Source organism: Anomaloglossus baeobatrachus, chromosome 4, assembly GCF_048569485.1.
Source record: "Anomaloglossus baeobatrachus isolate aAnoBae1 chromosome 4, aAnoBae1.hap1, whole genome shotgun sequence".
Taxonomy (NCBI): domain Eukaryota; kingdom Metazoa; phylum Chordata; class Amphibia; order Anura; family Aromobatidae; genus Anomaloglossus; species Anomaloglossus baeobatrachus.
In genome coordinates this window covers 675,446,851-675,470,936 of record NC_134356.1, presented here as the reverse complement: position 1 = coordinate 675,470,936, position 24,086 = coordinate 675,446,851, and the positions used below count along the sequence as shown (strand labels likewise).

Genomic DNA, 24,086 nt, shown 5'->3' with positions numbered 1-24,086 from the left:
CAATTTAAAAAAAATAAATAAATAAATAAAAAAAAAAATATATATATATATATATAATATACATTTAATAAAATAATTTGATGTAAAGAATAGGTCAGTGTCTGATGACACATTCCATTGAGTATTTACAGTGTTTTGCAAAAGTATTTAACCCCTGAGGCATAACCCAGAGGCAGTGTGAACCACATATCTGTGAGTGAGCAGATCCAGGGCTGGGGCTGAGCCTTCATCAGGAGAGGGTGAGGTGTGTCCGGGGACTGAGTGTGGATGTCGTCCGCCCGTCCTCACACTCACAGATGGGGACCAGCAAACAGCTCCTGCTCCTGCTCTGCTGCCTGGCCTGTGTTATGGGGGTGAGTACATCTAACACCTGATGGGGTTGTAGTTTATGACTAAGTTTTTAGGTTGTCGTAAAAGGAAGAATCTTCCAGACACGACTGATATTAATGGAACGATGTGGTTTATATCTTACACGGAGCTGCATATATAATTACCGAGCTCGTGATAAAACATATTACACTCCGGATGTCAGCGCTGCGGGAAATACTAACTCTAGATGAAAAAACACACATTTTATTAACCCTTTCCCGTGCTGCCAAATTTTATTTTTGTGCTTTTGTTTTTTCTTCCGCTTCTTCCAAGATCCATCACTTTTTTTTATTTCCCCCCATATGAAGGCTTGTTGTTTTATTTATTTATTTATTTTTTTTAATTTTTATTTTTTGCAATAAAAATCGTAGTGAAAAAACTAATCCAGGTGGGAAAAAATATCCACTATTCCACCATTTATTTTTTTATTTGGGAAGTTTTATTGCATTTATTGTGCGGCAAAACTGATGTAGAGACGATAGTGGTGATACTAAATTTATAAGGGTTTTTTTAAAAAAAATAAAAATAAATAAATAGATAAAATTAGTGGTAAAAATTCTAAACTTTGGAAAACAAAGTTTAAAAAGGTTTTGGTTTGCGGTATTTTTTTTTTCTACGACCCGTAAATTGAGCTGGAAAACCCTTGGGAGATGCCTGCACTGGAACCTGATTGTATCTGTTGGGCGTATTCACTTTATATGTGTAGGGTCGGATTTTTTTGTATCCAGTATATAAAATATATTAAAGGTAAAGGCTCATTCACATTCTAGATTTCTCACAAATGTATAAAGATGAGTTTAATCAGAGTTTGGTCGGAGTTTGATTAGTTTTTCTCATGCATGAAACAAAAAAGAAGGTTTCTCCACCTTCTCCTAACAGTCCATGAAATCTGGAGACAGCGTGGTTTCTCCACCTTCTCCTAACAGTCCATGAAATCTGGAGACAGTGTGGTTTCTCCATCTCCTCCTGACAGTCCATGAAAACAGGACACAGCGTGGTATCTCCACCTTCTCCTAAGGCCCGTTTCACACGTCAGTGAAAAACACAGACGTTTTTCACTGGTGTGTAAAACACGCACATGTCCCTGCGTGTGCCGAAAATCACGGCACACGTGGGTTGTCTAAGTGCAATCCGGGCTCCGTTCTCCGTGGCCCGTGATTGCACTTAGAAATCAACTCACCTGCGCCCGCTCCCGCTCTCCGTGGTGCTGAATCCTCCCGCGACGCAGCATCCGGCCGGCGGTGACCCCCGCAGCAGCTGCTTCCGGGTCGGCTGTGTCGCGCATAATGAATATGCGCGAAAGTAATGAGCCGGCTCAGAAGCAACAAGCTGCACGGGCTGCAGAGGACATTGCTGGACGCCGGGTGAGTTAAAATGTTTATTATTTTAAATGCACGTTTTTTTCTGGCACGTGTTTCACGGACCACACCACTGCGTGCTCCGTGGGACATCAGTGATGCCAGAAAAAAATGGACATGTCTCCGTGCAGCAATCACGCACACGCGGGTACGCCGCACGGAGACACGTGCAGTGACAAATCACTGACGTGTGAGCAGACCCATTCATTATAATGGGTCTGCGTATGTCAGTGATTCTGGTACGTTTAAAAAAAAGCACAAACGTCCCAGAATCACTGACGTGTGAAAGGGGCCTAACAGTGCAAGAAAACTGGAGACAGCGTGGTTTCTCCACCTTCTCCTGACAGTCCATGAAAACTGGAGACAGCGAGGTTTCCCCACCTTCTCCTGACAGTCCATGAAAACTGGAGACAGCGTGGTTTCTCCACCTTCTCCTGACAGTCCATGAAAACTGGAGACAGCGAGGTTTCCCCACCTTCTCCTGACAGTCCATGAAAACTGGAGACAGCGTGGTTTCTCCACCTTCTCCTGACAGTCCATGAAAACTGGAGACAGCGAGGTTTCCCCACCTTCTCCTGTCAGTCCATGAAAACTGGAGACAGCGAGGTTTCTCCACCTTCTCCTGACAGTCCATGAAAACTGGAGACAGCGAGGTTTCCCCACCTTCTCCTGACAGTCCATGAAAACTGGAGACAGCGAGGTTTCCCCACCTTCTCCTGTCAGTCCATGAAAACTGGAGACAGCGAGGTTTCCCCACCTTCTCCTGTCAGTCCATGAAAACTGGAGACAGCGAGGTTTCCCCACCTTCTCCTGACAGTCCATGAAAACTGGAGACAGCGTGGTTTCTCCACCTTCTCCTGACAGTCCATGAAAACTGGAGACAGCGAGGTTTCCCCACCTTCTCCTGTCAGTCCATGAAAACTGGAGACATCGAGGTTTCTCCACCTTCTCCTAAGGCCGGCGCCACATGCTAAGATATATCGGGCGGTATGTCGTCAGGGTCACGGATTCCGTGACGCACATCCGGCATCGTTTGACATATTGTAGCGTGTGACAGCTACGAACGACTGTGAACGAGCAAAAATACTCACCTTATCGTTGCTCGTTGACACATCACTCATTTTCAAAATGTCGGTCCTCCTTCTGTGCTCCGGTTGTTCATCGTTCCCGAGGAAGCACACATTGCTCCGTGTGACACCCTGGGAACGACGAACACAGCTTACCTGCGTCCTGCTGGCAATGCAGAAGGAAGGAGGTGGGCGGGATGTTACGTCACGCTCATCTCCGGCCCTCCGCTTCTATTGGTCGTCCGCTGTGTGACGTCGCTGTGACGCCGAACGTCCCTCCCCCTTCAGGAAGAGGAAGTTCGCCGCCCACAGCGTCGTCGTCTGGGAGGTAAGTACGTGTGACAGGGGGTTAACGACTTTGTGCGCCACAGACAACTAATTGCCCGTGACGCACAAACGACAAAGGCGGGGGACGATCGCACGATATATCGTCCCATGTGACGCCGGCCTTACAATTCATGAAAACTGGAGACAGTGTTGTTTTTCCACCTTCTCCTGACAGTCCATGAAAACTGGAGACAGCGAGGTTTCTCCACCTTCTTTTTAGGCTATGCGCGCACGTAACTATTTTTTGTGGCTACAAAAATTCTGCGTTTCTGGCCGCAAAAAAACGCACAAAAACTCACCCGCCGCAAAAACGCAGCGGTAAAAACGCAACATTTTTAGTTGCAGTAAAAAACGCAGCAAAGCGCGTTTTGTTGCGTTTTTGACACCTGCGTTTTTCCAGTGCATTGGATGGGTTGAAAAACGTAACAACGCAGAAAAGAATTGACATGTTCATTTTTTTTTTCACTTTAAAAATGTAGCTTTAAAAAGAAGCCTTGTGTGGACAACAAAAATGAAAAGTTCTAGACTTTGCTGGGGAAGCAAAGTCATGCAGTTTTAAGACCAAAAACGCATCGCAAAACGCACAAACACGCGGAAAAAAATGCAAGGTGCGCACATACCCTAACAGTCCATGAAAACTGGAGTCAGCGAGGTTCGAGGTTCTCCAGCTTCTCCTGACAGTTCATGAAAACCAGAGACAGCGAGGTTCAGGCCCGGACTGACAGGCGGGAGGGGTGGGACTTCTCCCGGTGGGCTGGCCGGTGGAGGGGTGGGGGCAGGGCCGTATTTGCCACTAGGCACCCGTGGTCCATAATTTTTTTTTTTACATCCCCGCCCCCGTCCCTCCCTCCATTACACTCGGCTGTGTTCGGGGGGGGGGGGGTTGAGAGGGAGGAGAGGCGCACTTCTGTCTATTTAAATACATGGCAGGCGCCAGGCATAGTGAGCTGATTAACCCCGGAAGTTCCATCGCCTGCACTTCCGGGGTCAGAGGCGCGCGGGCGCGACAATCAGCTGACTGCCCCGTGCTGCAGCGTCCAATGCTGCAGACGACACACGCCGCGGAGGACGCGTCTGAAGCTGGAGCCAGCCAGAAGAGGAGCCAGCCAGAGCAGGGCGACGGGCACCGGGCACCAGAGCAGGTAAGGCAGAGGCAGAGCCTAGAATGTATGGGCTCCTTACAGGTTAGTTGATGATCGTTGCGATGCCTCTTTTTGTCCACTATAATCATGCAAGGGGAGGCTGGGGGGAGAGAGGCTGAGGCTGGGGGAGGCTGGAAAGAGAGAGAGGCTGAGGCTGGGAAGAGAGAAAGGCTTAGGCTGGGGGGAGGCTGGGAAGAGAGAGAGGCTGAGGCTGGGGGGAGAGAGGCTGAGGCTGGGGGAGAGGGAGGCTGGGGGGGGAGAGACGCTGAGGCTGGGGGGAGAGAGAGGCTGAGGCTGGGGGGAGAGAGGCTGAGGCTGGGGGGGTAGGCTGGGGGGAGAGAGAGGCTAAGGCTGGGGGGAAGGCTGGGGGGAGAGAGAGGCTGGGGGCAGAGAGGCTGAGGCTGGGGGGAGAGAGAGGCTGAAGCTGGGGGGGAGGCTGGGGGGAGAGAGAGGCTGAGAGGAGAGAGGCTGATGCTGGGGGAGGCTGGGGGAGAGGGAGGCTGGGGGAGAGAGAGGCTAAGGCTGGGGGGGAGGCTGGGGAGAGAGAGAGAGAGGCTGAGGCTGGGGGGAGGCTGGGGGGGAGAGTGAGAGGCTGAGGTTGGGAGGAGAGAGGCAGATGCTGGGGGAGGCTGGGAGGAGAGAGGCTGATGCTGGGGGAGGCTGATGCTGGGGGAGGCTGATGCTGAGGGAGGCTGATGCTGAGGGAGGCTGATGCTGAGGGAGGCTGATGCTGGGGGAGGCTGGGAGGGGGAGGGGGAGGGTTGGAGGAGGGAAGCTGATGCTGAGGGAGACTTGGAGGAGAGAGGCTGATGCTGGGGGAGGCTGGGAGGAGGGAGGCTAATGCTTGGGGAGGCTGGGAGGAGGGAGGCTGATGCTGGGGGAGGTTGGGAGGAGGGAGGCTGATGCTGAGGGAGGTTGGGAGGAGGGAGGCTGATGCTGGGGGAGGCTGGGAGGAGGGAGGCTGAGGCTGGGGGACGCTGGGAGGATGGAGGCTGAGGCTTGGGGAGGCTGATGCTGAGGGAGGCTGATGCTGAGGGAGGCTGATGCTGGGGGAGGCTGGGAGGGGGAGGGTGAGGCTTGAAAGAGGGAAGCTGATGCTGAGGGAGACTTGGAGGAAGGAGGCTGATGCTGGGAGGAGGGAGGCTGATGCTGGGGGAGGCTAGGAGGAGGGAGGCTGATGCTGGGAGGAGGGAGGCTGATGCTGGGGGAGGCTGGGAGGAGAGAGGCTGATGCTGGGAGGGGGAAGGTGAGGCTTGGAGGAGGGAGGCTGATGCTGGGAGGAGGGAGGCTGATGCTGGGGGAGGCTAGGAGGAGGGAGGCTGATGCTGGGAGGAGGGAGGCTGATGCTGGGGGAGGCTGGGAGGAGAGAGGCTGATGCTGGGGGAGGCTGGGAGGGGGAAGGTGATGCTGGGGGAAGCTGGGAGGGTGAGGCTTGGAGGAGGGAGGCTGATGCTGAGGGAGGCTGATGCTGAGGGAGGCTGATGCTGAGGGAGGCTGATGCTGGGGGAGGCTGGGAGGAGGGAGGCTGATGCTGGGGGAGGCTGGGAGGAGGGAGGCTGATGCTGGGGGAGGCTGGGAGGAGGGAGGCTGATGCTGGGGGAGGCTGGGAGGAGGGAGGCTGAGGCTGGGGGAGGCTGGGAGGAGGGAGGCTGAGGCTGGGGGAGGCTGGGAGGAGGGAGGCTGAGGGAGGCTGGGAGGAGGGAGGCTGAGGCTGGGAGGAGAGAGGCTGATGCTGGGGTAGGCTGGGAGGGGGAGGCTGATGAGGAGGGAGGTGGGGAGGCGGGAGGCTGATGCTGGGGGAGGCTGGGAGGCTGATGCTGGGGGAGGCTGGTGCTGGGGGAGGCTGGGAGGAGGGTGGTTGATGCTGGGGGAGGCTAGGAGGAGGGTAGCTGATGCTGGGGGAGGCTGGGAAGAGGGTGGCTGATGCTGGGGGAGGCTAGGAAGAGGGTGGCTGATGCTGGGGGAGGCTAGGAAGAGGGAGGCTGATGCTGGGGGAGGCTGGGAAGAGGGAGGCTGATGCTAGGGGAGGCTGGGAAGAGGGAGGCTGATGCTGGGGGAGGCTGGGAAGAGGGAGGCTGATGCTGGGGGAGGCTGGGAAGAGGGAGGCTGATGCTGGGGGAGGCTGGGAAGAGGGAGGCTGATGCTGGGGGAGGCTGGGAAGAGGGAGTCTGATGCTGGGGGAGGCTGGGAAGAGGGAGGCTGATGCTGGGGGAGGCTGGGAAGAGAGAGGCTGATGCTGGGGGAGGCTGGGAGGCTGATGCTGGGGGAGGCTGGTGCTGGGGGAGGCTGGGAGGAGGGTGGTTGATGCTGGGGGAGACTAGGAGGAGGGTAGCTGATGCTGGGAAGAGGGTGGCTGATGCTGGGGGAGGCTAGGAAGAGGGAGGCTGATGCTGGGGGAGGCTGGGAAGAGGGAGGCTGATGCTAGGGGAGGCTGGGAAGAGGGAGGCTGATGCTAGGGGAGGCTGGGAAGAGGGAGGCTGATGCTAGGGGAGGCTGGAAGAGGGAGGCTGATGCTAGGGGAGGCTGGGAAGAGGGAGGCTGATGCTGGGGGAGGCTGGGAAGAGGGAGGCTGATGCTGGGGGAGGCTGGGAAGAGGGAGGCTGATGCTGGGGGAGGCTGGGAAGAGGGAGGCTGATGCTGGGGGAGGCTGGGAAGAGGGAGGCTGATGCTGGGGGAGGCTGGGAAGAGGGAGGCTGATGCTGGGGGAGGCTGGGAAGAGGGAGGCTGATGCTGGGGGAGGCTGGGAAGAGGGAGGCTGATGCTGGGGGAGGCTGGGAGGAGGGAGGCTGATGCTGGGGGAGGCTGGGAGGGGGAGGAGGGAGGCTGATGCTGGGGGAGGCTGGGAGGAGGGAGGCTGATGCTGGGGGAGTCTGGGAGGAGGGAGGCTGATGCTGGGGGGAGGCTGGGAGGAGGGAGGCTGATGCTGGGGGGAAGCTGGGAGGAGGGAGGCTGATGCTGGGAGCAGGGAGGCTGATGCTGGGGGAGGCTGGGAGGAGAGAGGCTGATGCTGGAGGAGGCTCATGCTGGGGGAAGCTGGGAGGAGAGAGGCTGATGCTGGAGGAGGCTCATGCTGGGGGAGGATGGGAGGAGAGAGGCTGATGCTGGGAAAGCGATTTTTGCATGTTGGCTGCTTTGGTTTGAGTTCCAGGGCTGAATTTCAGTCCCAGTCCGGCCCTGGCGAGGTTTCTCCACCTTCTCCTGACAGTCCATGAAAACTGGAGACAGCGTGGTTTCTCCATCTTCTCCTGACAGTCCATGAAAGCTGGAAACTGCGTGGTTTCTCTACCTTCTCGTAAGTCCATGAAAATCAGAGACAGTGTGGTTTCTCCACCCTACTCGTAACAGTCCATGAAAACTGGAGACAGCGTGGTTTTTCCACCTTCTCCTAAAGATTTGGTCAATTCTAGTGTCTGTCCTAATGTCACCAGGGCTAATACTATTGTTATTTAAGAATTTAGGGCCAACAGTGGAGAAATACAAATCTGGATAATGATGAGTGATACTCGATCTAGCATCGGGGAGCTCGAGTATGCTCGGTTCTTGGTTGAGTATTGCGGATGCTCGCGTGTGTTATTTGGGAACAATCCAAAACATAGAGCTGGTTCCCTTCAGTGAATGATGGCAGCCGGCACCCGAGTGAAAGCCACTTGCAGTCGCTGCATGTTTTTACCCTCAGTGATGGCCAATGTGTTTGGTTACATGCGCACGCTGCATTTTTTGTCACGTTTTTTGGTGCAGTTTTGTTGTCAGAACTTTGACATTTGACTTTCCAGCAAAGTCTATGAGAAGTCAGATTTGCTGTGAGCACCTTGCAGTTTATTTGTCAGTGTTTTCTGTGACAAACGTTTACCACAAAAAAGAAGCGGCATGTTCATTCTTTCTTGCGTTTTTGTTAACATTTATCACAAAAAAATGCACCAAAAACGCACCAACACACACCTACATTTTTTTTACATTTCCAGGCTCTCTCTGACAAGGTAGAAAAAACAAAAAGCACAGGCCACAGGCTATTTACTTCATGCAGCATTTGCTTGGACCTGTCCCGCCCACAGCCATGACTCAGTCATGGGTACGGGATTGAAATAGACCAGGTGAGTGCTGCTGAGAGCAGTTCTACTATTCATATGTGAGGCCGTATGGCACATTTTATAAAAATATTTTAGTGTAGGACTGCCTCTAATGAGATTTGCCGTGACGTGGCGAGGCAGCTCAAGAAATTGCAATTTTTTGCCAAAAATCTCAAAAATTTTTTATAAGTACAGTTTGGAATGTTTAGTGCTGAAGTGCACATTTGGTGCTGGCTTTTTGTTTTTTCTCTCTGACAAGGTGCAGTTTTGGTTGCCTTTGTGTGCAGAAAAAACTGCAGCGTGCGCATGTAGCCTCAGAATGTTGTGTGTCCAAAAAACTAAACAACCCTCCCCCAGAAATGCTCTGTATATGGCTGGCTTTATACAGGCGGAGAGCCGAACTACTCAATCATTGCTTTCCATTATACTCAATACTTGAGTTGAGCCTGTCCAAGTGTCTGACCTGCTCGACTCTGTCGCGGGCGGGGAGGAGGATGTCAGCACACTACGCTCACCCCTTCTGCTCGGGTCCGGCGGTTGCTGCTCAGTGGTGGCTCGAGCTGTGGGCCGGATCCCGGGGGTTCTCGAGCGGCACTCCTCGCCCGTGAGTGAAAGGGGGGTGTTGGGTGTGGGGATAGTTTATTGTCCGTGACGCCACCCACGGTTGTGGTGATTTCACCACCGCTGCTCAATATGGGGATCCCGGGGATGGTGATGCGGAGCAGCCAGGTGTTGTGTTGCCCCTCCGTGGGTAGGGGTTGGTGATCCCGGGGCCCCGTGATGGTGTGGAAGAGTGCAGGGCCTGGTGGGCGCAGGGACGCGGGGGCAGCGCTGTGCCTTGCGGCACTGTGGTACTCACTCAGCCTGAGACGTGGACACAGTCTTACGGTAAACCACACGGCTGGAAAGGCGGTTCCCACGGACGGCTGCACTTGCTCTCCCAGTAGGTGACGGTGATGTCCCTTTTCCTTGCATCTTTGTTTCTGTGTTGGTAGCGATGGGTTCCCACCGGTAACCCGCTCCCCGATTTCAAGCTGGACCGCAGGAGCTCTACTCTTTGCCCGCAGGCGCTGGCCCTGAGAAACTGGTGCCCTGGCGGTGGCGGTGTCTCTGCTACAATGGTTGGGCTGTTGCCTTCTATCGGGACTTGGCTGTTGTTGGATCTACGTCCCCTTCACTGACGGATTCGGCAAATTATGGTGACTCCAAGCCTTGCCGGGGTCCGAGAGGCCCCTGCCCTGGTGCTGACTGTCCTTTGGTACACTGCTCCAGACCGCCGGGCCACTACCCGTCCACGGTCCTTCCAGGAACTTCCAAACGGTCCCCCTCCAGACAGTCACCGCCGTTGCTGACCTTGCTGACCCTGTCCTGCACACAGCTGGACTCTCTTCAGGCTTTCTTTCTGTCACCTTTCACCTTCCTTCAACTTCTCCTACTCCTCCTTTACCACTTCACTTCGACTCTGTTGTTTACTCCTTCACTCCCCTAGCTTGACTCCTCTCTAGCCCTCAGCTAGACTTCAACTCCTTCCACTTCCTCCTCCAAACTCTATCTGCCTGGTTCTTCCCGCCTCCAGAGCTGTGAACTCCTCGGTGGGTGGAGCCAACCGCCTGGCCCACCCCCTGGTGTGAATGTCAGCCTCTGGAGGAAGGCAACAAGGATTTTGGGTTAGCTTTGATGTTCCTAACTGGGGTGTAGGGTGTGGTGGTGTGATGACCTGTGACCCCTGGCTTGCCCAGGGCGTCACAACTCGATTAAAGAATAGTTGAGATCTTTTGGGCTCACTCATCGTTAAATCTGGACTTTTCCACCTAGAAGCTTCATGTATTCGAGCAGCTCGCGGAATAAACAGACTATTAATGAGCGAGCACTACCATGCTCGGGTGCTCATCACTAGTTACGAGTATTGAGCACCCGAACATGGTAGTGCTCGCTCATTAATAGTTAATGTGGTGCCCCTGACCTGGTCAGGCACCACTGAGTACTGCACCTGTCACGGGCGGGGAGGACACCGTCACTGCTGCGCTCTCGCTAACGCTCGGGTCCGGCGCTTCTGCGGCTGCTCGGTGGCTCGAGTGGTGGGCCGGATCCGGGAACTCGAGCAGCGCTCCTCACCCGTGAGTGAAAGAGGTGCAGGGACGCCAGGACTCTGCTGAAACAAGTTCCTGGATCCAGCCGCAAAATGTGCCAGGAGCTCCAGGCCCAAGTCCACTTCATGCTGGTGAAGTGGACGTCGGAGATGAAGGGCCTGGCCACAACCGTTTGAGCATCCAGAGTGGAGGTGGTCTCAGAGGAGCGGGTAAGTGACCCACGCCCCTATGTCCCCGAGGGACCGGTCGATATGGCTGAGGGGCCCGGCCTGCTGCCGTCCACCACACTACCTCCCTCACTGCCCATGCCCGTGGCCAATGCCCCGATCGACCCGTTACCCCTGTCACCGGTAGCGGAGCCCGCAGCGTCTGAGGGGGAGGGCCCAGACCTGTGACCCCCGGGCCTTACCTTTGTCACCGCCCTGGCACCCGTCCCGGCTTCCACCCCGACTGCGACGGAGATGACGACGGCCCCGGCAGTCCGCCCGGCCGCAGCAGAGGTGATCCTCGACCAGAGGCCAGCGCCGCAAGTCCCGTCAACCGCTCCCAGACCCCGGGCCTCGGCTGAGGCACGGCGGGGATGCAGCTGCCAGGAAGCAGAGCAGGTCCCTCATTATCGAAGGTACTGGTCATAGCCGGCACGGAGGGACTCTGTCTGGGCCCATCCCCCACACTGCCTGAACTGGAGCAAGCAGAAGGTGCTCCACACCGGGAGCGGCAACAACGGCAGCTGTGCCGCGGGATTGCTGTTTAAAGATGAGGAAAAGAGAAGTTGTTGTCCCCGTTGGGACCCTGAGCAGAATGAATGACCTTAATCAACCGTGATTTTCATCTGATTATCTGTGTGATTATCCCGGCCGTTGCCAGCAAGTAGTCCCCGGAGGGACCCTATGTGTTTACAACCTGCATGAGAGACTACATGGACATGGCCGAGAACTGGCAGGCCACCCACGAACTTGTGGGCTTGTAAATAAGTTGAAGGGTGATATTCCGTTGGAGCCGCCTCCGGAGAGGCGGATTGGAGGAAGGGCCCGCAGCAGAGCAGGCTGGGGCCCGGCCACCACCAGGACCGGTGGCCATCCTCCGGGGGTCAGGGGTCCCCCAAGGACGTGGAGTCCCCTGAAATGACAGCCAGGTGCGAGTCACCGTACCCGTTCCCGCTTGGGCAGCCTGAACTGGACTGGGGTCAAGGGGTGCTGCCCACTTCTTAGGGGCAGCATCAGGGCTAGGTTGCTTGGGTGGGAGAGCGGAAGACATCCGTCCGTCCGTCTGTTATTATTAAAAATGTTATATATGTGCAACGTTTGAAGTGTCCTCACAAAAATTCTTATATGTTTAAAATGTTTTACATGTTATTTATATCTTTTTACAGTTAAAAAATAAAGTGCAGCGTGCAGCACTAGTTACATGCCGCCGCGGCTGCGACCGCCGCTCCTCCGACGGCTCCGTCGGGCGCAGACATCTTTTTCCCGTCCCCCCCCTTGGTACTCTTCAGCACTTCCGTTTGTTAAGGGCGGGGCTTCGCTTTCGCGCCTTCCCTGCTCGGAGAAGATGCTCGAGCGGGAGATTTTCGCGCCAAGATGATGGCACTTCAAAATTTTCGGCCGGACACCGCCGGTGGAGATCACAAGACACACTTCTACTGGTAAGTAGATGGATTCAATCCTGGTCGTGACGCCAAGTTGTCGCGGGCGGGGAGGATGCCGTCTCTGCTGCGCTCTCGCTAACGCTCGGGTCCGGCGCTGCTGCTGCTGCTGCTGCTCGGTGGCTCGAGCGGTGCTCCTCGCCCATGAGTGAAAGGGGTGGTTGGTTTGGGGGATTTAGTCCGTGACGCCACCCACAGGTCGTAGTGAAGATAGGCACCACCGCTGCTGTTGACGGGGATCCCGGGAGCGATGGTAAGGAGCAGCTGGGATGTTATTTTCCCCCTCCGTGGGTAGGGGTTGGTGGTCCCGGGGCCCAATGATGTGACGGGGAGGCAGGGTTGGTGAGCTGCAGGGTTGCAGGGACAGCGCGGCGCGGTGCCGAATGGCACGGGTGTACTCACTCAGCAAGAAAGGTACAAAGTCCTCGGTAAACCAAACGGCTGGATGGACGGGTCCCGCAGCCGGCTGCAGTGCTTCTCCCCGGACAGGTGATGGCGGCTGTCTTTCCCTGCACCTTAATGTTCTCTTTCTGACTACTATAGATTCCCACCGGTAGTCCACTCTCCGGTGTATGGGTACCGGAGGAGCCCGTTTGCCCGCAGACGCTGGCCCTCGGGTCTCTAGCCTTAGGCTTAGCTGTATACCCTCACGGTGTGGGCGGTTGCCTTCAATCGGGACTTTTGCTGTTGTGAAACCCCTGGGGGTCCAGTCACATTCGGATCTGACTATTGTCGGTGGCTCCAAGCCTGGTCGGGGTCCGATGGCCCTGCCTGTGTGTGCTGGCTTCACTTCACTTCCCGGTCGGTACCGGCGGGCCGTCGCCCGTCCCCGGTCCTACAGTTCCACATTGCTCCACCACTCCTGCAGTCGGCCACCACCGTCTTCCAACCTTGCTGTCAGTGCCTGGGCCACAAACCCAGACACCCAAGGGCATACTCCTCACTCCTCAAACTACAACACTAAACTGTCACTTTTCCCGCCTCCAGGCCTGTGAACTCCTCGATGGGTGGGGCCAACCGCTTAGCTCCGCTGCACCTGGTGTAGACATCAGACACTGGAGGGAGGCAACAAGGGTTTTTGTTTGGCTGGTGTCCCTGTCTAATGGGGGTGGCGGGTGTTTGAGTGTTATCTGTGATGACCTGGCTAGGCCAGGGCGCCACACACCCATGCTGGGGGCAGTGCAATACAGGTAATCCAGATGGCTGACGTAGGTGTGACTACACAGGCGCATAGTAATTAGGTCTCACATATGTACCTTTGGGAGGACTCCTGAGAGCTTCCAGGAGGGGGCGTGGCCTCCATGTTCACTCAAGGGGTGTGGTGGAGAGCCTGGTTGCTAGGTGGCGTAGGCAGGCACAGTGGAGGAAGAAGGAGGAACAAGCAGAGTGAAGCAGAGTGTTGAGGAGTATGGAAGGGAGCAGAGGGGCTCTCATGCTAGCCAGGCCCTGCGGAGTGCAGTAGCTGAAAACTGGGTAGAAAGGGTACCTGTGGGTCAGCCTAAAAGACACTTAGAGAGAGAGAGGTGGCTGAGTAAGGGGATCCCTGGTATTCCAGCACGCAAGGTCCCCAGAGCAGCGAAATGAAACTGTAGGGATGTTGATGAATAATAACTTTCTTTTTTATTCCATCAGTCTATGCGTTTCGAGGTCGAAACCTCTTCCTCAGGACCAGTACATCAACAAAAGCCCTGTACAAACTGAAGGGGTTATTTACAGGGGAATTTAAGTAGTTCGTGATGCCACCCGTGGTGTGCGATAATGGGGAGTACTGCTGCTGACGTTGGGAGTAACCGGGGCGATGGAGTGGGGCAGCCAGATGACGTGACCCTCCACGGGTACGGGATTACCCCGGGACTCTGGATGGTGCCTTGGGAATGCAGGGGCTCGCAGGCTCGCTGTTTGCAGGGGTTAATCAGGTACTCACTCAGAAGAACGAAGACACTGACAACATAGTAAACCAAGTCTTTGAATGCCGCTGTCTCCTGAGGGGAGCTCATTCGGGTCCTGTCCCCTGCAGCACTGCCTAGTGGCCTGTGGCCTATCTCCTGGCACCTGAATTTAGATTGTTCATTGTGGCCCATCAGCCTGGAGTTTCTGGGCCCCGATCCTTGCTGTGGCTAGCAAGAGGAGCTTTCTCTCAGGAGCTCACGCTTGGGATTTCAGTGGGCTGCTTTTCTTGGAAAGCCCTATCTCCCTCGTTGCGCTAGTGCCCCCGATCTCTGAGCTGGTGGGAACAGTCCATATAGGCCCTGCCCTCCGCAGGTTAATTGCTTGAAGCTTCTCCCCGACCTAGGGTCCGTGTACCCCGACGTGCCTTCGGTCCCAGCCCGGCTGTTGAACTGTGGCTGCTGGCTATCCTCCGAGATTAGCCCAGCACCCAGTCACAACCTCCCGTGACTGGGTCTCCGACTCCTCCGGGCCCAGACCACCGTCTGCGACCTAAGCTGCTTCTCCTCTGGGAGCTCTAACTCTAACTGTTGGTGGAGGCAGTACTGCAAGATGGGGACCCAGAACCATGGGGGTTGAACCCTGCACAGGGAGAGAAAGATTGTGCAGAACCCTGTGATGACCTGACATGCTCGGGTGCTCGGTACCCATAACCAGGGATGAGCAAGCACTACCATGCTCAGATGCTCAGTACTCATAACTAGTGATGAGCGGGCACTACAATGCCCGGGTGCTCGTGTAGCACCCCATGGGACCTGCAGGGCTTACTCGTCACCGGACCAGTGGTATTTGGGGTTGCTGTTAATGGCCTGACCCGCCTCCGTGGCCCTGTCGGCTACATAACAGAGGGTGATGGGTAACAGGGAATGGGGGTTTGCTTTGCAGCACCACCCATGGTGCGCGGCCAGGGATTAGCCGCCGCTGCAAGATGTCACTCTCCACCAGGGCTGATGGCAACGCAGCTTAGATAGTCCAGCTCCCCACAGGTGGAGCGAGCCCCAGGGAGGACGGTGGTGATGGGGGAAGGGTCGTTGGTGCTGAAGCGCATGCGACGGTGCTGGCAAATCAGTCTCACACAGGGGCTGCGGTTCCAGGTGTTTTACTCATAGTTCTGTGCTCCCTCAGAGTGCCGGTCATCGCCATGATAGGCCCCAGCTGATCCTGGATGAATCAGAGGTCACCACCGGTGTTGTGAAGCGTGTGAGACCTTTCTCCTTGCACCTTGTAGTGTGGATCCCCGTGGCATGTAGCTACTTGGGGACTCCAGTGTCCTTGGCTTTAGTTGCCATCCCGTACACAGGCAGCGCCAAACTTGTTATGGACCTGACCGTGGCTGTGGCTCCTGTCTCTATATGCTGCTGGTGCCCAGGGACTTTTGGTGGTGGGCAAAGGGATGTGAAATCCCCCTTCCCTGCAGATTCTAGTAGTCCAACATGGAGTATGTTCTAACCTAGGGCTTCTGCACCCTATGTGGCGCCAATCATGAAGGGGCTGTTGGGGCTCACCCTCCGACTACCGTGCTACTCCTTTATCTCACAACTCCACTCGGTAGTCTCCTGCTTCTCTCTGTCTGTCCAGTACCCGGTCAGTCCCTCTGCCTCAAGCTGTTCTCTCTGCTGTGTCTGTTCTGAAGTCCTGCAGTGTTCTGCAGTGAAACGGTGTGTGTTCGCTCACTTCCCCAGACAGTCCCCACCTTCCTGATGACTCACCAGTGCTGGGTAAATACCCGTTGCTATGGTGCCCACCTGTGTTGTATAACTGCTGACTCATTGTGTTGTGTAAGCTAGAAAACACCAGTGGTTAACCTCTTCTTACCCGGATAAGCATTGCATCTTAAGTCAGATGCAATACCCTGTGGCATAACTCGGGATGAGCGAGCACGGGGTGCTCGGTACTCATAACTAGGGATGAGCGAGCACTACCATGCTCGGGTGCTTGGTACTCGTAACTAGTTATGAGCGAGCACTACTGACATGCCCACCAGGGCCGTGAGGCACTTGGAACTGGGTCGGTTTTATTTCAGGGAGGTTGTCACGGCGGCAGGGCCCGACTCCATGACGATGGCGGTGTAGTTTAAATGGAGGGAGTTATTTAAAAGGGGAGATGAGTTGTGATGCCACTCGTGGTATGCGGCAAGATATAGGCTGCCACTACTATTCAGCTCTGCTGAGGTTAATTGATATGCAGAAGCGGTGGTTCAGCTCTCCATGGGTAGAGCTTAACCCCAGGGCAGGTAAAATAGGGCGATGGAGTCTATCGTGTTGAGATGTAATGGAAGGGTGCAGGGCCTGAAGCACAGGCAATAACTGGGTAACACAAAAATGCAGTCACAAGTTCTTTACTCCTGTTGATAGTAACAGGTTACCACGACCACTCAGATGCGGCCCTCGGAGTGCTGGGCCCTGCTGTGATGGGCCCCAGCCGATCCACGGATATTTCAGAGGCACAACCCAGTGCACCCCTCTGTGTTCCTTCCCTGGTTATCATCCTGCGCTGGCCTTTCCCGCCTGCCCTGCACCTCTCACACAGTGCCCTGAGCCAGTGTCCGCGGATCCTTTTGATGGGTGGCTTTCCTGCCTTGTCCCTTGGTCCTATGTGGTCACCTTTTCAGTGGGTTATGTGCGGTGGTGGCTTCGGTACTTGAAGTAACCTTAGCCTCCGGTTTACTAGCTGAACCTGGTTGTTCTCCACTAGTCTAGGGACCGGTTCCCTATTGCGGCCAAGTCCCTCCACACCGGTATACTGGCTGTGGATACGAGCCCACGTGTGGATGGCTCACTTCCCATAGCTCTAAGACTCCTTCTTTTCTGATCCTGGGACAAGCTACTCCAGACCCCAGAACCTCTCTCCTCCACGTCCACCTTCCAACTCTCTCGTTCTACAGACTCCTCCCACTCACTAAATCCAACCTCCAGACTGGCTTTGGGACTGTGCTTTCCCTAAGGTGCAACTCGCCCTAACCACGGCCTAATGGAATCTCGCTAAATTAAGAGTGTGCGTTTGTGTATGTGTGTACAACGACCTGTGGCCTCCTCCTTACCCAGGAAAGGGATACCGCACCTCTGGCTGAAGTGCAGTACCTCTGTGGTGACTATTCCCTCAGGGGCGCCACACTACCATGCTCAGTACTCATAACTAGTGATGAGCAGGCACTACCATGCTCAGGTGCTCAGTACTGGTAACTAGTGATGAGCGGGAACTACCATGCTCGGGTGCTCAGTACTCGTAACTAGTGATGAGCGGGCACTACCATGCTCAGGTGCTCAGTACTGGTAACTAGTGATGAGCGGGAACTACCATGCTCGGGTGCTCAGTACTCGTAACTAGTGATGAGCGGGCACTACCATGCTCAGGTGCTCAGTACTGGTAACTAGTGATGAGCGGGCACTACCATGCTCAGGTACTCAGTTCTCGTATTGAACAGTCGGACGCTCGTACAGGCTACACTCGAGTAGCGAATATAACGCAAGGCAATGTGAAACTTGAGGACTTTTATTGGAATCTTCACTGCTAGAGCCGACGTGCAGGAAAAGATGAGGGCTCAGCATGTGAGCCCGCACCCAAGGCAGGAGAGACACCTATGACGTAGATATCATTAGAAGGAAAAGAGGGAGGGAAACATATCCAGCACCGATGTCTTTAAAAAAACTTGGAATTTATTAAATCGCATTAAAAAACGTATTAATCATCATGGCCCAATTATCCAATGCACGCCAACGGCTACTGTCACTCTTAGACCAAAGCTCACGCAGTTTTCGAGAGCGAATAAGAAGCAGATTTTATCAACTTGGAGATAGAAGCGGTAAGATGCTTTCCAGAGCATTACACCCCCGTAACTTAAATACATACATTCCACATATTTTGAACTCCTCTAAAACGAAGGGAGTTCACGTTGGAGGAGGTATCCGCGGCTATTAAAAGTGCTAAACCAGGGAAGAGCCCTGGGCCAATGTGGATTTCCTGAGTGCTCCTTTTCTTTCACTATGTAATTATATATCCGTGGGGGGATCTTTCCCACCTCAGGCACTCAGGGCACACATTTCGGTAATACTCAAGCCCGGAAAGAACCCATCTCTGTGTAGTAGTTATCGCCCGATCTCTCTTATAAACACAGATATAAAGCTATTCTCCAAACTAATAGCAAATAGACTGCGCTTCCTCCTCCCGACAGTGATAAACCCCGACCAGGTTGGATTCGTCATGGGAAGGGAGGCCAGAGATAATGTAATTAAAACGGTGTCTCTGATAGGCAGGGCGGGGGGTGGGGGGGTCTCCAATGTGCATCCTGTCGATAGATGCTGAAAAGGCCTTCGACAGGGTGCACTGGGAGTTTTTATTTCAGGCCCTTCGCCATATAGGCCTCCAGGAGGCCATGATAAACAGAATTCCCGCACTCTACTCCTCCCCCACAGCCCAAGTAAGAGTTAACGGCTCTTTGTCACCCCCTTTCCAAATTGGAAAGGGCACGAGGCAGGGGTGTCCCCTCTCACCCCTGCTTTATGTTATTTGCATGGAATTTTTGGCAGAGGCTATAAGACGTAACCCCTCCATTAAGGGCTTTCCTCTCAAGACTAAACTTTCATTATTCGCAGATGATCTACTTTTATACATTACATCCCCTATAATTAGCCTCCCCAACATTATGTCCGAATTTTGCAAATATGGCCACCTAAGTAACTTTAAAATAAATTTGCACAAATCGGAGATACTAAATATCAATTTGCCCGGACCTCTAGTCACCCATTTGCAGTCAACTTTCTCTTTCAAATGGCAGGGCCCCTCACATATCTAAGAGTCAAAATATCGGCTGACGTCACAAGTTTATTTGCTCAAAATTATGTTCCTGCCCTGCGGGTTAGCAGAGCGAGATCTTGAGCAATGGAACAAACTACACCTGTCTTGGTTTGGTAGGATGAGTGCGGTTAAGATAGACTTGTTGGACTTGTTGCCACGACTGCTATATTTTTTCCAAAGCCTCCCCATCTGGCTCCCAGCATCCTTCTTTTCCCGCCTCAAGAAAGCAATTAATAAGTTTATCTGGGCATCCAAGCGGCCCAGGCTATCCTTCCAGTTACTTAGTAGTCCTAGGAAGATTGGGGGATTAGGAGTCCCAGACTTTCGACTCTACAGTATGGCTTCCCTAGTTACATGCATACTCGACCTATATCACCACAGGGGTGGGAAGAGATGGGTAGACATTGAATACGACACGCCTGGTTGTAGCCCTCTGGTTTTCATCTGGTCTAACCATACCCCTTCGGCCTTAAGTATCATGCCCTCTTTCATTGTAAGAAACCTAGCTTGCTTTGTCAGACAAGGATCAAGGCTCTTGCGCCTCTTCTCAACCCCTAATCCCCTCATACCTATCTATGACAACTAACTCTTTTCAGCGGGGATTAATAGAACTAAATTCCTACACAAACATAGAGCAGATCATCCGACGATATCAGATTTTAGTTCTCCAACTACTATTATACCTGTCAGTAACCTATTTCAGAACTCCCAGCCCCCCCGACGCACGTTTTTTTTCACAGACAACTACGGAGCTCTCTCCATCCACAGGGAAACATTTTTAGATCATTGTTGCCCTTCGAGTTGCTCTTCAAGGTGAGGGACCCTCCAGAACATACTGTATCGCTGCTCTACAAAACTTTTATGGAAAGTAGAATTGCGTCAGTAGACCCACCCAACTTCTTCTCTAGATGGGAGGTCGATTTGGGCAGATCCCTGACTACAGAAGATAGAGGAAAAAATTTTGCTCTTTACACAGAAATCTTCACTCAGCGCATTGACACAGGGGGTACAAGATACTATATAGATGGTACCGTTGTCCGACTGCTGTCCATGCGATGTTCCCAACGACTCCGGACACCTGTTGGAGATGCTTACGAGACAGAGGCTCATACATGCATATATGGTGGTCATGTGAATCCATTAGAGGCTTCTGGTTGGCAGCATTTGATCTCATTAACCGGCTTTCAACGAGCAGAGTCACTCCCTCCCCAGAGCTCGCGCTTTTATCGCTCTGCAACTTTTCGATCTCTAGATTCAAAAAAAGTCTCCTTCGACACATCCTAGCGGCAGCGAGAAGACTCATACCTAGATTCTGGAAACAGGCAGAGACCCCTTCTCGGTTGGACTTGATCACAGAATTGAATGACATGTTTAGATTGGAGGAACTGATCGGACAGACCACGGAAACATCAGTGAGAGTCCTAGACCTATGGACTCCATGGATCTTGCTCAGGAATTCGCCTGATAGAGACTCATGGCTAGCCGAGGGGGACTAAGATGAGCAGGAACTGGTCCATCCCTGTTTGGGAGGGGGGGCCCGCGCAGGCTGGATGACATTTTTTTTCCCTCGGACTTCCCTTATGTTTGTTCCCACTTGCTTAATCTGTGATCCTTCTTGTTCCTTCCTCTCAAGTCCTTGTTTAATTTTCCCCTTCCTACTCCTTTTCTTACTCAGATCTTTCTAACCTACTCACCATCTTAAAACCTCCTGAGCTCCCACGGAGGAGATGTTTATTTTATGTTAACTGTTGGGATATAAACTCGTCTTATCTTTTTGTAATTACATGCCTTCTCAATGTGATTACTCCATATACTGATAAATTGATTTGCAATGTTGATGTTACTTTTTGTGCAAAATTATAATAAAACTTAATTTGAACTAAAAAATGTATTAATGGATCAATACAATCTCTCCTTATGCCTTACTACGCCTTACGCGTTTCAGAGAAAAACTCCTTAATCATAGGCATGAGGGTTTGTTTGTTTTTTTTTATGACGTAATTATGTCACTGGTCATGATGGAGTTAAAGGTTTGTCTCCTAGTAAGCAAAAAGACAGTAAGTTTGGAAATTTAGCTCCCCTAAACAGTGGTTTTGGATGTAGTGTGACAAAAAACAGACAAAGCAAAACTCACCCTCCTTTTCCCTCCAGAAATGCTCTGTTTATGGCTGGCTGTAAGTGGGCGGAGAGCTGAACTGCCCAATCAATGACTTCCATTATACTCGTTACTCGAGTTGAGCCCGTCCGAGTGTCTAACCTGCTTGACTTGAGAAAAGAGCCCCTGAGTAGTGTTCACTCATCATTACAAGTAACAAGCACTGAGCATGGTACTGCTCATCCATCACTAGTCTTATGTAATGATGGTCCAGCAATACAGTGCCCGGCACTGTAATACATTATGATGCTCAAGTTGAGCAGGTGAGACAGTAAGGATACGCAGGCAGTGTCAGCATCCATCCACTTTAAGACTGGTGAGGAGACTCTTTGGTAGTGCTGGCAGGACGGGCAGACTGAGAGAGACAAGAGAAGCCTGAGGACATGTTGGAGAACACTCTGTGTTGTTCTTGAGAGATCCGTGCCCAAAAGTTCCCAAACTGTCCTCTATGCTGCTGTGTTGAGAACCAGTGACGCTAGCGCTATTTGAGAGACTGTCCTACATGCTGGTGTGTTGAGTAAAGCAAGACCTGGGTGTTGCTGTGGTGAGAAACTATTCCTGGGAGTGGTTGCGGTCTATTATTGGAGCTGTATCCCCCTCAAGTGTCTGCATTAACACGGCTGGAGGAATCACATGCAGCCTGACAGAAAACCCCACCCTGTAGGACAAGCTACATAATCCAGTTTGGTTCCACCTTTCCCAGACGATCAAAGAACCTACAGAACTCTTGCCCATGTAGGTCCTCAGCTCAGGACTTACGGAAAATGTGCATGCAGAGTTCTTAATTGGCGCCAAACTAGGTTAGAAAGGCTGCAGCCCCTGTGAGGAGAACAAAACTCTGCTTTAGTGCAGAGGTTTAGTGCAGGTAACCTTTTGTTGTTTTGTGCGTTTTGGGCTGTGCTTAAGTTTGTGAACCATGAAAAATAGAGGATTATAGGGGGCACCACAGATATGTATTGGGATCTTAAACCAATTAACACACCAATAAACAGTCCAAGAAACAAAGAAAGCAGAGTGTGAAAATAATTGGGATCTCCAGTAAATGACAATAAAGAATGTAAACTTTATTATAAATGGTCAAAAACACACTAATACAGCATTAAAACATTTAAAATACCCAAAAAAGGGTGTTACAACCACATGTGTGTCCCTGTAAAGGGAACATGTCGCGGGCGGGGGACAGATCACAACCGGGGGGCCACTCGAGGCACTTGGATCTGAGCGGTGGCTGTGGCTCGAGTGGCAGCCGGATATGGGGCTCACACAGCTGTCCGTCGCCCACGAGTGAAAAGGGGTTTATTTACAAGGGAAATTGTCTGTGACACCACCCGTGGATTGCGGTGAGGAGATGGTGGCACCGCCGCTGCCTCTGGGGACACTGCCCGGGACCGATGGTGTGGGGCAGCAAGATGGTATCCCCTCCACAGGTAGGGGAGGTGTAGTCCTGGGGCCCAGTTGGGAGTTGTGGTGGTGGCAGGGATAGCACAGCGGAACACCGTCCGCAGGATTGGACCAGAGGAGACGGGTGTACTCACTCTGAGGATGACGCAGTAACTTCACACAAGTCCGTGAAGTAAACCAGAAATTGCTGTCGTCCGTGGACCCTTAGGTGGGTTGGTGCTCGGATCCCACATACGGTACAATGGTGCAGAGCCCACTCTCCTGCACACAGTTGAAAGTCACTTTAACTCCTCTGCTTGGAACAGGGGAAGTCCTCTTCCCTGCACTAGTCGGGATTCCCGCTCACAATACCGGCGGGCCACTACCCTGCCCCGGTCCACTTCGGGTTCCTTCATACAGCAACTTGTTGTGTGTCGCCCGGGGACCAGGGGGTACTCAAATCCGGGCCACAGGGTCACTTCTGCGGGTATCACGATGGCGTGACCCGGTCTGTGATCCCAGGCTCCACAGTAAAAGGGGTATTTGGGTGTTGGGATATTGTCCGTGACGCCACCCACGGTTGTGGTGATGTGTAGCACCACCGCTGCTCAATACGGGGATCCCGGGGATGGTGAAGTGGAGCAGCTAGGTGTTGTGTTGCCCCTCCGTGGGTAGGGGTTGGTGATCCCGGGGCCCGGTGATGGGGTAAGCAGGGAGCAGGGTGCAGTGCTGCAGTGCAGTGCCCGAGGGCACGGGTGTACTCACAAGAAAGTCACACGGAGTCACTGGTGAACTAAGAATTGCCGGTGTCCGCAGCCTTCGGTACGGGGGTGTTAGTGTCCCACACACGGTGCAGCAGCCCTTGTTGTTCCTTCCCTGCAGCAAAGTGCCTTTTTCTCCTCTCTCTTCCTCTTTCTCCTCAGCCAGGGACGGGGAATCACTCCCCTGTAGTGATCCGGGTACCCAGGTACCGAGGGGCCACCGCCCGGCTCCGGCTACCTGTTCTGGCCCCTTCCTCACTACGGCCTGCCCCGGCCCTTTTGGAGAACGCTTCACTCCCAGCCTGGGAGCTAACTCCAGACCTCTATCCTGTCTCCTCTCCACACACTGTCTGCTCCAGCCCCTCCCCTCTCCTCTGCTTTTCTCTTACACTGGGGGGCTGTGCTTTGTCATGCTGCACCGGTGTGAGATCAAATTACCAAGGAGGATTAACTCTTTCTGTGACAACCTGGCTGTGCCAGGGCGTCACACACCCCCTTGGTAAAACATGGCCCGTCCTCGGGCCGGCTAGGCACCAACATTTATTAAAACTGGAAAAGAATAAAACATTTTAAACATTTTCAATCTTCCCACAGCGGGATGCACATTGCTTCAACGTTGCAACAACAAACAACACTTTTAATAATAACTGTGTAACGGGTCCTTCAGTCACTCACCCAAACAACCTAGCCTTGGTGCTGCCCCTAAAGCCCAGGCAGCACCCCTTGACCCCAGTCCAGAAACGGTTCCAGATTGGTCAACGGGACCGGTACTTTGCTGCCGTTGCGGCCGGGCGGACTGCCGGAGCCGTCGTCATCTCCGTCGCGGCCGGGCGGACTGCCGGGGCCGGTGGCAGGGTGGTGACAAAGGTGAGGCCTGGGGACCCCAGGTCTGGGTCCTCCCCAACAGGCGCTGCGGGCTCCGCTACCGGTAACAGGGGTAACGGGTCGGTGCATCGCTGCGGCGGCCTCTCCAGGAACCAAACG

At 53.6% G+C, this 24,086-nt stretch overlaps 1 protein-coding gene across 1 annotated transcript in view; it reads left to right on the top strand.

Moving 5' to 3' along the window:
• Positions 1–247: 247 nt before the first annotated feature.
• The window catches only part of LOC142302108 (NXPE family member 3-like), a 99,812-nt gene continuing 75,973 nt past the window's right edge, over positions 248–24,086 (top strand). Inside the window, exon 1 of the mRNA XM_075343195.1 lies at positions 248–353. Coding sequence (XP_075199310.1) covers positions 297–353 — 57 coding nt within the window. The 5' untranslated portion in view covers positions 248–296. The remainder of the gene's footprint in view (positions 354–24,086) is intronic.